Source organism: Cokeromyces recurvatus, assembly GCF_025118155.1.
Source record: "Cokeromyces recurvatus strain NRRL 2243 chromosome Unknown BX663scaffold_2, whole genome shotgun sequence".
Classification (NCBI taxonomy): domain Eukaryota; kingdom Fungi; phylum Mucoromycota; class Mucoromycetes; order Mucorales; family Mucoraceae; genus Cokeromyces; species Cokeromyces recurvatus.
The window spans coordinates 1,320,419-1,334,051 of NW_026251388.1; the positions used below are offsets into that span (position 1 = coordinate 1,320,419).

Sequence of the window (13,633 nt, forward strand, 5' to 3'; positions counted from 1 at the left end):
TTCTGCTCTATAAATATTCTGAGTTTTAATACATTTAATTTTTTTTTTTTTACAAGTAAATGTGTGTAACGTAGAATAAAGGACAAATAATAAAATTAAAACAACTACGAACAAAATAATAATCGTAATAAATGAATAGTGACAGCAACCTACATCACAGAATGTATTTTTTTTTGCTACTTATATTGACAGGTTCAAATGAAGAGGGAAAGTATAATCCACCAGCATTTTCCTTATCCTCATAGACAAGACGCAAGTAGTGAGCATGACCTTTGATTGTTTGAGCAGAGTTATAAGTGAAGCCTGAAAAGGCAAAAGAGAAGTTTAGGAATCTCTTTAATCGTAAACTGGCATCTTCATTCTACTTGAGGTATAGAATAGACCGTTGTAAATCATGCTTGAACGTCGTCTTACTGTTTATGCTATGTGTGCACTATCGAAGAAGATTTAGTACAATTCTGATTTTGGTTGTATTATTTAATTACCATCAATATACTCTGTACTTACTCATGTTCTTTGATATTAACGAAGCATCTTTATAAAACAATCCTTAATTTCTTTCATAGTGGATTAAATAAAATAAAAAGTACTTTGTTATTCTTATAGATAAAAATATCTTTTATACTTTTATCATCTAAAATTCTTTAGTATCTTGTTAACATGCTTTAGAAAAAAAAAGTGCGTATTAGCAAGATATATAGTATTTTCAATACGCCATTCACTAAAATTATACAACATACAGTTAAGCTGTTATCTGTGCGCATATGTTTGTATATTCCTACGAGTATATTTTTTATTCTATTCCTCAACTCATCACCTTTACTTACTTTTGCAATATTATAAATAGTATGACTTTTCAACTGTTCCAATTAGGAAATACTGCTAGCATGACAAACATTCCTTGACTTGTTAAAAAGAAAAAAAAAACTTGAACTGTCAAGTTTAATTGCCAACAACATTTTATACCAATATAATGAATGCTCTTCAAACAAGTTTATATAAACTGTTATTCTAATATATCTTTCTTTAATTATCAATTTTATTCTTTATTGAACATAATATTATACGTAGCCATTATTGCTTTGGTTCTTTCCCAGTAGTTATTTGACTTATTATCCGAAGCACTATAAATCAACTGCTGGTGAAGCAACTCTTTATATACTATCTTCAGATATATTTCGAGGTATCAAGTATTTGAGACAATTAAACTTCCCTTATCCTTCTATTTATATAGGATTCCTATACACGAACTATAGTCTTTTTTTTTTAACACGATACTTCTTGATTTATAAGTTGACCAGTCACTTGTATTATCATTTATAGACTCAATTATTTGTTTATGATAAAGATTTGCCTCCACTGTACTTTCCTAATTAGAACAGAGATTTGTTCATTGGCTTTCCTCTCTTTCCTCCCCCTCCCTCATTGACAGTGTAATTAGTATACTTTTTCCTTGATTCTAAATATGCTCTTTATTTTATTTTATTTTTTTTTTCAGCTTCCCACTTAATCCCTTGAACCGACCCGGGGATTTTTGCTATAATAAATCAAGCATCTTTTTGTGCCCAATGGGATCTTCAATAAACTATTATTTTAAATATGCTTGTTACACTGTATTGAAACTGAGATAAAATTGTAATAATTTATTGATTAAATGTTGTTATTTCTATCTTTTTACTACCCTTTCTTCTTTTTCATATACACATATATATATATTTCTAAAAAAAAAAAGAGAGAAATGTCTCCTTCAGCTATTAGTGGTGTAGGTATTGCTCATCTTCCTAATCAACGTCATAAAATTGTTTCAAAACGTGGTGCAAATTTCACCTTGATGGTTTGTGGTAAGTTATAAGCTCAGGGGATAGGAGGAGGCTAAAAAGTTGTTAACGATATTAAAAAATAATATATGTATTTCATAGGTGAATCTGGAGTTGGTAAAACCACCTTTGTAAACACTTTATTCACCACAGGTATTAAAGCCGAGAAAGCATTGAATAAACGACACAAAAAACAAATTGAAAAGACTGTAGAAATCGAAATTACTAAAGCAGGTAAATAAAATAGAGAAATCTCCACATGAATATTTTATAAATTGATTTATTATTTAGAACTCGAGGAAAAGAACTTCAAGGTCAAATTAACAATTATCGATACACCTGGTTTCGGTGATTATGTCAATAATTATAATAGTTGGATGCCTGTATACGAATTTATTGATGATCAACATGAAAGCTTTATGGCTCAAGAACAACAACCTATTAGACAAAATAGGATCGATCTTAGAGTACATGCTTGCCTCTATTTTATTAGGCCTTCTGGTCATACGTAAGAATTTTTTTTTTTTGGCAAATGTAATCGATAAAATAACACTGAAATTTGATATTCATTAGTCTTAAGCCTTTGGATATTGAGGTGATGAAGCACCTTGGTACAAGAGTTAATTTAATACCCGTTGTTGCCAAAGCAGATACACTTACACCTAAAGATTTGGCTCAATTTAAGAGAAATGTAAGTCTATTTTCCTTTTTTTATTTATATACAATTGATCTAATTCTATAACCTCGTATATTTTCTTCTTTCCCTTTCTCTCTCTCTCTCTCTCGAAAAAAAAGATTTTAGATTCTATTGCAGCTAACCATATCCAAATATATTCTTGTCCTATTGAAAGTGAAGATGAAGAAACTACTCAAGTTAATAAAAGTATTATGACATCCATGCCATTTGCTATTATTGGATCAACTCAAGATGTAAGTACACATGATGGACGAGTTGTTAAAGGTAGAGAATACTCGTGGGGAGTAGCTGAAGTAGAAAATGAAGAGCATTGTGACTTTAAGAAGTTAAGAAAATTATTAATTCGGTCGCACATGCACGACTTGATTTCAACAACAGAAGAACTTCATTATGAAAACTATCGTCAAACACAAATGAGCACTCGTAAGTTTGGTGAACCTAAAGTAAAGAGATATGAAAATCCCAAGTTTAAAGAAGATGAAGACAATCTTCGTCTGAATTTTACCAAGCAAGTTAAAGAAGAAGAGAATCGCTTCCGTCAATGGGAAGCACAGGTATGAATGAGACTCTATTCAAACTATTTAATATATAATTTATACCAAAGATTCTATTTATTTATTATAGTTGGTTGCTGAACGGGATCGTTTAAACAAGGACCTTGAAGAGCAGCATGCTCAAATTAAAGCATTGGAAGCTGAACTCGAGCATATGTATCAATTACATGGTCGTAGTACGATAAGAAGATAAATAATATAGCTATAATCATTTTTTTTTCCTTTCCCATTTAATTTATTAACACATTTCAATAAAATTTTGCTATACCAATTTTGTATTTCTGTTTACAGGAAAATACGTGCCTTTTATTATGTAATACTTTTTATTCAAATTACAACAACGATTGTTTTATAGCGGCGGCCTGTCTAAAATTTATTTTTATTTAAAAGAAAGTGGGGGGGGGAAAGGAGGGGAAAGGGAGAATTTCTTCCTCCATTTATTTTATCTCGAAGCATGTCAGTCATTCATCAAAGTGCAGTGCGTTCATTGACACGTCTTTTTTCTACTAGTGCCACTAAATACAAACCGTATATACCCAAGAATGAACATAAATTTAAATTCGAACAATTAAAAATTTGGGAACATGTGTATGGTATCTCTAGTGTACTTTCTGCATTACGAGCCAAGAAGCGATCAAAATTAAATACGATCTTCATTCAAGCATCAGACAATAAAAAGACAAAGCAAAAGAAGGACGATTCATTAATTCTTGAAATTCTTCAATTGGCAAAAACTTCTGAACTAAAAATTGTTTCTGTTGACAAAGGAAGATTAAATAGTTTGACAGATAATAGACCACATCAAGTAAAATAAGACATGCATATTATATGTGTATATAAATGCTTGAATTCTTACAATTTTTTTTTTTAAAAAAATATAGGGAGTTGTTCTAAGAGCTTCACCTATAAAATCAATAGAAATAGATGCATTAACAAATATAAATGGTACTTTCTATGAGGCTCTACCAAGAATAAATAAAAGAGGAAATCAAAAAAATAAATTAAACAGTGAAAGCATTTCAAATATTCAGTTTAATACGCCATCTAATGGTCGTATGCCTTTTTGGATTGCTTTAGATGAAGTGCAAGATCCTCAAGTAAGATAATAAGTGAAAATTAATAGGGAAGACAGTTATCTAGAACGTTTTTATATATTAGAATTTAGGCTCTATCTTAAGAACGGCTTATTTTTTTGGTGTTGATGGTGTATTAATTTGTAGTAAAAATAGTGCCCCCTTAAGTCCAACTGTCTCAAAAGTCAGCTCTGGAGCTGTTGAAATGATGGATATTTATTCAGCAACTAATTTGGCCAAGTTTTTAAAAGAAAGTCATACTAATGGCTGGGAAATTATAGGTGCTGTAGGAGATGCTCAACCCTCCTTTAATCCTCTGCAATTTCGTGAGACTTACGATAAACCAGTGATATTAGTACTTGGTAATGAAGGCACTGGGCTTCGTACAAATATTAGAAATGAATGCAATAGATTTATCAGTATTCCATCTGCAATTGCCGAGGAAAAGTTGAATGGTTCTGTAGATAGCTTAAATGTTGGTGTAGCAGCCGGCATCATTATTTCGTCTGCTCTTTTAAAATAAATATAAACCAACGTTTTTTTTTTCTTTTTTTTTTTGGTTTTATTTAAATTAATATACAGTAAAAATTGAATAAAATGGCATTAAACTTATTGGTGTTTCATAATTTCAGATGAATCTTTTGTTCCTGATGGTACTCGTGCAGTAATAGCCTCATCAATAGTATCTAAACTACGAACACTACGCCAGTCAGCTATAGTAGATACAACAGAGATTCTATTTTTCCATTTATCGAAGTTTCTTTGTTTAGAATTCATATCCTCATCATCATCCATAATACCTTCGTCTAATAACCAATCCTGCTGATATCCCTGCATCGTTGAGGTATTGGGCGCACCTTGAATAGGATCAACCATCATCATTTCTCGTTGCTCTTGATATTTAACAAACCCAATCTCATTATAATTTGTAGCATGACGAACTAAAATGACAGCCGCCAATTCTTTACAAAATTCTTGCAAAACAATGTAGGCATTCACGAAATTAGAGAGCTTTGCAAAGGGATTTGTCATAGTGACAGGCGTTGCATTTGGACGTTGTGAATTCTGAAAGAATGTAGCTGATGGTGAACTTGATCCATTGGGTGATTGCATACCTCCACCAATACCCATATCTTTTGAAATTCGTAAAGGCAACAATCCTGTTGATTTCGTTTTCGCAGGTGAAGATGATGCAGTTCGTGTTGATGAAGAATTTAAGGATGAACTTGAACCTTTATTAAACACGAGTTTTGATAAACTGGGATGGCTTCTAAGAGTGTGATCACTAGTACGAGGTGAGATAATTATGTTTCCACTACTACTACTACTATCGCGCCTTGTCTGTAACCGATGGTCTGTTGTATGTGAAGCATAAATTTGTGGCTGTGGTATGCCACCTCCACCTGGTATAATTCCACGCTTCTTTGCTATCGAAATGCGAGTCTCAAAATTGGGAACTAATTGAGCTCGTTTTAATGCTTCAAATGTGATTTTTTCTAAAAGTGCATATAGGCTTCGTCGCACACCCTTTGTTGTAGGTAAGGCCCATACACCACCATAAAGTGTACCGTCAACCCCAATACGTACAGCACGCCAGTCACATATCACTCCATCTGTACGCTTATCAACGACGCCTGAAATCTTTTGTAAGATACTTGTAATTAACAAATTTTGCTCTAAAGGTAATTCTAACATCTTTTGAAATTGATTAAAGATACGACTTAGAAATAATCCTTCATAGGCTTCAGGTTTTTTCAATGTATTATTTGTGACAATACTGGTGACGCTCGCTTGATCTGTAGCAGTATGATGAGTATTTAAACCAGTTGTAGCATCTACAGAAGTATCATCGTTTGTAGGGCGTGCAGGACGGCCATGACGATCCTCTGCTTCGCGTTCAAAGTCACTGCGTGTTTTGATAGGAGGATATGGCGTTTGCCAAAAGTTTTTTGCTAATAATGCATAATGAAATCTTTCTTGCGCTTCATGGAAATAATCATCATAGCTATTGCCTGGAACAACGGTATAAGGATTTATATTGGTATCATTTTGTCCACAAACAGTTGATGCAAATGAATCAGAAGAAATTACTGAAGAAAGTGGAGGTGATTTCATTCTTTCTAATTCATCTTCTAATGGTAATAGGGATAGTACCCTTTAAAAGTAAAAAAAAAAAAAAAAAAAAAAAAAAAAAAAAAAAAAAAAAAAAAAAAAAAGTTATATATAAAGTTAAAGCATACACGTAAATATCAATAAATTTTGCTCTTAATACCTTTCAACAAGCCAACGAACTTTTTTTGTTTTAATGTCTTTTTTAGATGAAGAGTCCTTATCTCCTGTAGTAGATTCGTCTGTTTTTGGGCCTTCTATAGTAACAGCACTTACTTTATCATCAGCAACTTTTGATCCAAGTGAGGAAGTATCAGTTGTATCACAAGTCTCATCATCAATATACTCTCCCTCTGGCGAAATATCCAAATAATTCCTTAATACCAAATTATAAACAGCAAATTGATTATATGTTTCCAAAATGGTATCAAATAGACGTAAGGAAGCTAATGCCAAATCATAATTTTCAGAATCAATGCGATTAATTAAAAGTAAACGTAGTGTTAATCCTTCAGTAGCATCAAAATTATTATTTGATCCTTTCATATCATCATCGCTTGTAGTTTGACTTGATACAGTCTCATCATCACGATCGTCATCAATAAAGTCCATAATAGGCGCATTTGTTTTCACTTCTGGTTCAATATCTTTACCTATACCACTATCTTCCCCAAGCAGAACAACTAAGAAGACATAAAGTAGTCTTTGATCTGTAAGCGAACGAATCATTTCAGTTGTGTAAGCAACAGCTGCCGTGGCTGTTTTAGCCGAAGGCGAACTTAAAGCTGTACATATAACAGGATGCCAGAAACTTGTAGTTAATTGTGCCATAAGTGCTGTCATTAATCTCTTATCTGCAACTCGAGCAACATCATTTAAATATTCCCAAAAACTATAAAAATCATCGACAATGCGCTCTCTATCTTGTATAGATTCAAGTGTACGAGCAAAATTGATATCGAAGGGGCTTCGTTTTCTGCGTTTCTTTTTAAAACTGCTTTGAGCGTTAACGGTAATAATAAGGCTGTTATTTGTGATTACTGCTGGTATTGAGAATCTGATATGTCTCCTAGAAGGTCTTACTGAATTAATTCGATTATTGCTAGATATAGTAAATGCACCTGTATTTTTGGGCAAGTGTGCAAAGAAAAGTGCTAATCGCTCAGCCTGATTTATAGAAAGTAATGAATTAGTATGAATCAGTATTATGTATTTATACTACCAAGAAAAAAAATACTATACATGTACAAACTTACAATAACTTCGCATAAATTAGAATATTCAACAATATAACATACATATTCAGGGTCATTATCTAATAATCTCAACGCAAATAATATTGCTTCTCTTGCTATTTCGCCTGTTTCGCCAGGCATATTCATAAAATCAATAAGATATTGGAACATGTCAAATCGAGGCTATGTAAACAAAAAATAAGAAAATAGTTAAACTTTTTTTTTCTTTTTAGTAAACACTATTTTACCATTAAAAACATGCTCCAAGCAATTTTCTCTTCAAAACTCTCTCGACGTTTATGAAGTGTTTTTCCATCTTTTGAGCATCTCCAAACATGTTCACCCCTAGAACGACACCAACCTCTTTCAAAAAACAAATCCATTAAAGCCGCATTAGCCCCTTTAAAGTGAGAAAATATACCATGCATTAATTTTACAAGTTCTAATGATAATTCGGAAATAGCTGCAAGTCTTTCTTCAGAACAGGATTCCATTTCTGTTGCTAATTCCTCATAATGACGACTAATTAAGCGATGTGATGATGTAATTAGTTTCTGAAGTGGAACATGCACTGCCCTTTCTGGTAATAACTGAGCATGAACGTTGGTTACTAAACTACAAAAAAATCGAAGGCAATGAATACGCATTCCAAAAGGCGTCTAATAAATATATTTAAACATATTTACTTTAGTCTTTTTTTTTTTAAAAAAGAAAAAAAAAAGGAAATGAATACTTACATCGACTTTGGCAAATTCAACAAGCTCTTCTAACACACGTTTCTGAAGCAAATACTCTAAACAGGGACCTGTTTCTAGACTTCCACTTGCTCTTTGAAATTCAACTTCCTCTGCTTGAATTAGCTTTATTATGTTTTGTAAACTATTAGGAATGGGTGTAAGATCAACTGCATCTTTTAAAGGATCTATAAAAAAAACATTTAAGAGATGTTAAAACAGAATTGGTTAAACAAATAGTATAGGATAATAATATACCATCTGCAGTTTCATAATACTTTTGAATGTTGGTCCAAGCTTCACTTAATAGTTCGAGTTTTGTTTTAGCCACATTCCTTCCAGAAAGTAATTTGGAAAGGAACATTGACATGATTTATATTTAGTTTATATAGGCACTTGTAAAAAAAAAAAAAAAAAAAAAAAAAAAAAAAAAAAAAAAAAAAAAAAAAAAAGGAACACTAATTAAAAATAAATATTTTAAAAAAAAAAACTATTAATATTTTGAAAATAATGGTTTTCGGTACCTTAGTGTAATATCCAATAGAATTTTTTGCCTGATGTTTTTATATCTGTTTCTATGAAGGAAAAACATAATTGCAAACTTCAAAGAATTAAAAGCATTTGCTTTAATAAATAATTGAATAAAGTCTCATCTTTTAATTAAACAATAAATTATCCAACAATTCATTAAAAGGCTTTACCTTTTATTTATAAAGCTTCTAATCAAACTGAATATTATATTTATTCAGTTAAGTTTAGTTTATCAAATGTATAGTATTTACTTGATTAAAATTTTAACAATCTTAAATAGTTTGTTTTGACTAAATTATATCAGGAAAAAAAATAATTAACTGAGAAACTTCTGTAAGGCAAAAGGTAAGAAAAAGAAAGAAAAGGCATAATAAAGATCAAGGTTTAAAGCAAAGTAGTCTAGTTATTTATGGAATAGTCAATTAAATGTTTGATCTATTTTATGCAATTAAGCTTATGGATACCTAGTACAAGTTCTAGAGATTTGCTATACTAGAAAATTGGGTATTATCAGCAAAATAATGTATTCAGAATGAATGATAAGATAGTATGAATTAAGTTAAGAGGTAATCAATAGGGCTTCTAATACAGGTATTTTGTTACTTTGAAATGTAGCTATAGATAGTTAAAGATTAAATTACAGTTTTTATATTTTGACTTTAAATAAATTAAACCAAAACCTAGGCCTTGTTTCAGATATATATCAAATTTAACTAAATAACGTAAACCTACATCACATTTTAGTAAAGAAAAGAGAGAGAGAAAAGTAGTTTTATAAATATATAAAAAGAGTTAAATTATTTTACTTCCTAGAAAATACATTCTTCTAAATAAAAAAAGTTAATATATTAGAATAAAGAACAGCTGTTAAAATAGTTATCATATATGTCTTTATATTAATTTAATAAGTTTAAAAATATACTAATGATCTTACATCTAATTACTACTACAGTGCTTTATACGTGTATAAATATGATGAATGTGCAAAATATTTATTTATTTACATATAATATATGAATGTATTTAGTCGTATTAGTGAAAAATAAACAGAAATATGTTAGCCCTTCCAATTGGCTGTTTATTAATGACTAAAAAGTTTTTTTTTTCTCAAGCATATGATACTCATGTTCATAAATAAAAGAATGTATACATAATATGTTCAAATTGATTGGATAAAAATATTTACTCCTTGAATGAATTTACTCCTTAAAAAAAGGGAAAAAAAAGGTATAAAAAGGGGGTCAAAAAATTGTAAAATTCCCTTTTTTTTTTCTTTTTTTTTTTTCTTTATGATCATCAACCGGCTATTCCACGGCCGTGAAATGGCTGGGCCTGATCAGCCTGGAGTGTCTCTTCAGTTGCCTATACGCCCTCGGGAGGTGTGAGGGGGTATACTTCTGTCGTTCAGATGCGTCCATTTCAGAAATAACAAACACAAATGAAAAAAAAAAAATATGATAGCAGCATATTTTATGATTAGTTATGCTTCTGAAGCTTAAATTGAGTTTAAAAAAAAGAAAAGATGTGGTGAAATCTAATAAAACCAGTCACGTAGAAGACGGTTATTCACTTAAACAGCAATAACGATAAAAAGATTCGTTTTGACCAGATTTGTATAAATATGTATGTGTATATAAAAATACACGACATGTATACACCTAACTGTAAATGATTATAATTGTTGACAAGGACATACATTAGTTAAATCATTGCATTTTAAGCTTATTTATTAAAGCATCTTTTTAGATTAAACCATACAAAAAAAAAAGGTGGATAGACACTAATATTTATTAGTTTAAATATATCTCAAATACACAGATCTACTTTATGCTTTGGCAATTGAGCTTGCTGGAATAGCTAACTTGTTTTGTTCAAATAAAAAAGACGTTTATCTTTACATAACTAAGCTCAGTTAATACATTACTCTATTTTACCAGCTTATCGTTTCATTGTGAAATGTAAGAGGATAATAAAGCTATCATAATGTTATATAGATCAAGATAAAATGTATCTCATATTGTTAGGTACAACATGATAGATTTACTCAGTGTTTATAGTCGTCTTCTTCGACTGCCCTTGGATTGTATATGTTTAATAAAACTCTAGCATTATCTTTTGGATGCGTGTGTATAGTGTTTATAATAAAACTACTTTAACTTTTGCCCAAGCAAAATATTGAAATAGTAAGTAATGCTCCCAGAATTCATTATAAAAATTACTAATAATATATTGTATGAAGGCCTTCCACAAGTGCAATAATACGATTATTATATCTAATTATTGGAAAGTATATAATGATTAAAAAATAACGGTATTATTATAAACATGTATTATGATATATTTATTATCAGTGTTTAACTGCAGACTACATATTAACATTGTCTATTCACAATTTGATGTTTCCCCCCTAATTATATTCAATACTGCATATATTTTTTATTAGCTATTCTTTCTTGCACTAAAAAAAAGCTATTTTTTTTTTTTTTTTTTTTTTTTTTTTTTTTTTTTTTTTTTTTTTTTTTTTTTTTTTTACATGTTGTCTCCTGTTGAACTAATTTCATTTCCTACTCCAGTTTATAGTTTTTACAGTAAATTCAGACGATGTCAGTTTTTTCTGAACGAATCAAAAAAGAACTCACCTGTATCATGGTTTACCATATCAATATCCGTCCCTCAGGCAGATTCGTGGCCTTCATTGGGTGGCATATGGCGGAAAAGTTTTCTGGAAGAGGCTTGTTGATTGTTGGGTAAGGGGCGTTTCAAAGACTGTCTCTTGAACCGATTTGGGTAGCCAAGTCCTTCTCAGTGAGCCTTCAAAATATCACGAAAGTTCAAGATCTCAGCAAGATCTCGGTTCCAGATGCGGAGGAACTCCAAACATTGTTGATTGAGGCATCTGTAAAGACCTCATTAATACGTATTTTTTTTTTTTTTTTTTTTAAAAAAAAGAAAGAAATGAAACTTACCGTAAAAGTCCATGGCATTTCATCCTGTGATATTTCGAGCGACGAAAAGGTCGTGGGTTTCGAACTTTTTTGAAAGTCTCCAGTTTACCGATCTTACAAGTAGGGCACAGTGAAGACGTTTTATGTTCATCTATAAGTAAAACAGAGAAAACATGCTTCTTGAGCATCCTTCTTACGCCTCTCCCACGAATTGGCTCTTGGTACTTGGTATTTCCGGCATTTTAGTCCCCTAGAACGAGAATAGCATCATCTCCAAATTGTTACTTCAAAGTCTGTGCTAAGCGATGATCGGATTGTTGTTTATTTATGATAGATGATAATTTCAACTTGCGAAAGGGAAGCAGATCAGCATTTTTGTGGGGTATGTTTTCGTTTGAGTAGTGCTCTCGAAGTGGATCTTTAACTATAGAATGTGCTTTGAGATAGTCAGGGAACTTGTCTACTTTGATTGCTGATGCTGGAAATCTTGATAGATAGTTTTCATGCTCCTTCACTGACGTAGGTTTTTTTTATGTCGCATAGTTTCCTAAATTTTCTTTTTTTCGTCTCAACCGCACACTGGTTGCTGGTGTATCTATAGGTGTGTTTGTCTTTTCCAGATTCACTATTCTCCTGCATGCAATAGAGCATATCTCTCCGTCCAGTATCAATAAGGACACATCTTCCGGTAGTTTCCTCGAGTTCAGTTTTGGATAACTGGTGTATGTATCGAAAGTTGTCGTCTTCTTCTAGTCTGGTACCACGCGTACCACCCTTTGTACTCTCTTTATTTTGCTTCAACATCGACACGCCTACCCCCATCAGACTGAATCATTCCGCGAAACTTTAAAGATTTCGAAGCACCTTGATCCTTCATACCCTTCGATGAGAGGCTGACTATTTGGCTCCAAATGAAGCCCTTGTCTAAATTAGATCTATTTGTATTATGCAGAATATGATTATTCACGATCAACGTATCAATCGTCATATAGCATGGCACATACGTTCGACGGAGCGGGAAACACATGAATGATTTGCAGCTTAATTCTTCACAGTACTTTGCCATATTGTAATATGCTTTAAGGTGCTTCAAAGACTGTTCCTTACAGTCATAATATATACTTGCTTTCATAAATTCGCAACGCGATTCGTAAGTACCAAATAATTCTTTAATAAGTTTGATGCCCTTGTCGTCCAAATGGTTTGCTGGCATATTCTGTGTATTACCGGAGGCAAGGAAAAGCTTCAATTGGGTTAACGGCTTTGTGATTTCGTCAGAAATGATTTGCTTGATATCATTCTCGCTTTTCTTGGCTTTCTTTAATTCTCGTTTCCTCTTGGTTATCTTGGCCTTTTGTTATGTAAGGTGGTTAATGAACATCCGGAAACGATTTCCAAATTGTAATATGACTGAATTTTTGTACGCTGTGTCGATCTTCGCGCACTCATATGCTGCTATTTGTTGCGCGTATTTCAACTCGATGGGATCATACTTGGTTAAGATACAATACTCGTTTTTATACTTTCGTATTAAATCTCTATAGTCTTTAGTTTTCGTTGATTTAGAAGGTTTACGATTTTGTTTGGTGAGCTCCAAGAACACTTCAACGTAAAAATCCTTTTCGGCGTGTTTTTCTAGATCAAAAAACTCACTTCTTTCCAACTCATTGATGAATATAAATTTTGTCAATGCAAAAGTATGGGTAGCAAGTATGTTAACGATTGATACAAGATTTTTTAGCCTTGGTATAAGTTCGCGTCTCCACTGTATACCGGAAACAGATGTTTTTAAAGTTATTACTTTTAAGTGATTCATTTAAGGCCAATATAAAAAATAAAGATCATTTAGGAAGAAAAAGGCAAAACATAAAAAAGAGTAAAGAAGTGAATAACAACATTTTCGTTGAAAGTTTATAAATTTCCACAATCATGTGTGAC

The 13,633-nt window shown here is 31.6% G+C and overlaps 5 protein-coding genes across 5 annotated transcripts; 2 read left to right on the forward strand and 3 right to left on the reverse strand.

Annotated features, from left to right (window-relative positions):
• Positions 1–1,682: 1,682 nt before the first annotated feature.
• On the forward strand, positions 1,683–3,343 carry BX663DRAFT_495614 (putative septin). Its single transcript, XM_051525665.1, has 6 exons — positions 1,683–1,841; positions 1,920–2,051; positions 2,109–2,325; positions 2,391–2,508; positions 2,613–3,068; positions 3,139–3,343. Exons 1-6 carry the CDS (start codon positions 1,739–1,741, stop codon positions 3,259–3,261), a joined length of 1,149 nt encoding a protein of 382 aa, XP_051387334.1. The 5' UTR covers positions 1,683–1,738; the 3' UTR covers positions 3,262–3,343.
• A 179-nt stretch (positions 3,344–3,522) lies between these two features.
• On the forward strand, positions 3,523–4,664 carry BX663DRAFT_482973 (Alpha/beta knot methyltransferase; the record flags this gene model as incomplete). Its single annotated transcript, XM_051524464.1, has 3 exons — positions 3,523–3,873; positions 3,950–4,165; positions 4,227–4,664. 3 exons carry the CDS (start codon positions 3,523–3,525, stop codon positions 4,662–4,664), a joined length of 1,005 nt encoding a protein of 334 aa, XP_051387335.1.
• An 86-nt stretch (positions 4,665–4,750) lies between these two features.
• Positions 4,751–8,589, reverse strand: BX663DRAFT_427129 (Retinoic acid induced 16-like protein-domain-containing protein; the record flags this gene model as incomplete). The annotated part of the gene is made up of 6 exons (XM_051522599.1): positions 4,751–6,296; positions 6,414–7,417; positions 7,507–7,668; positions 7,734–8,144; positions 8,223–8,407; positions 8,478–8,589. 6 exons carry the CDS (start codon positions 8,587–8,589, stop codon positions 4,751–4,753), a joined length of 3,420 nt encoding a protein of 1,139 aa, XP_051387336.1.
• A 3,432-nt stretch (positions 8,590–12,021) lies between these two features.
• On the reverse strand, positions 12,022–13,046 carry BX663DRAFT_495624 (uncharacterized protein; the record flags this gene model as incomplete). Its single annotated transcript, XM_051525666.1, is given in 2 exon segments — positions 12,022–12,521; positions 12,541–13,046. Coding segments are annotated over 2 exon segments (831 nt in total), but the record flags the coding sequence as incomplete, so codon positions are not given.
• Positions 13,047–13,154: 108 nt separating this feature from the next.
• BX663DRAFT_414943 (uncharacterized protein) lies at positions 13,155–13,499 on the reverse strand (the record flags this gene model as incomplete). The annotated part of the gene is made up of 1 exon (XM_051522333.1): positions 13,155–13,499. A coding segment is annotated over one exon (345 nt), but the record flags the coding sequence as incomplete, so codon positions are not given.
• Between the last annotated feature and the right edge of the window lie 134 nt (positions 13,500–13,633).

Bases quoted from the DNA above. Each gene is read 5' to 3' on its own strand.
- BX663DRAFT_495614 (XM_051525665.1), top strand. From the start codon at position 1,739: ATGTCTCCTTCAGCTATTAGTGGTGTAGGTATTGCTCATCTTCCTAAT. The intron at 2,052-2,108 runs GTAAATAAAATA...TTTATTATTTAG, and splicing joins AATCGAAATTACTAAAGCAG to AACTCGAGGAAAAGAACTTC. The intron at 2,326-2,390 runs GTAAGAATTTTT...GATATTCATTAG, and splicing joins ATTAGGCCTTCTGGTCATAC to TCTTAAGCCTTTGGATATTG.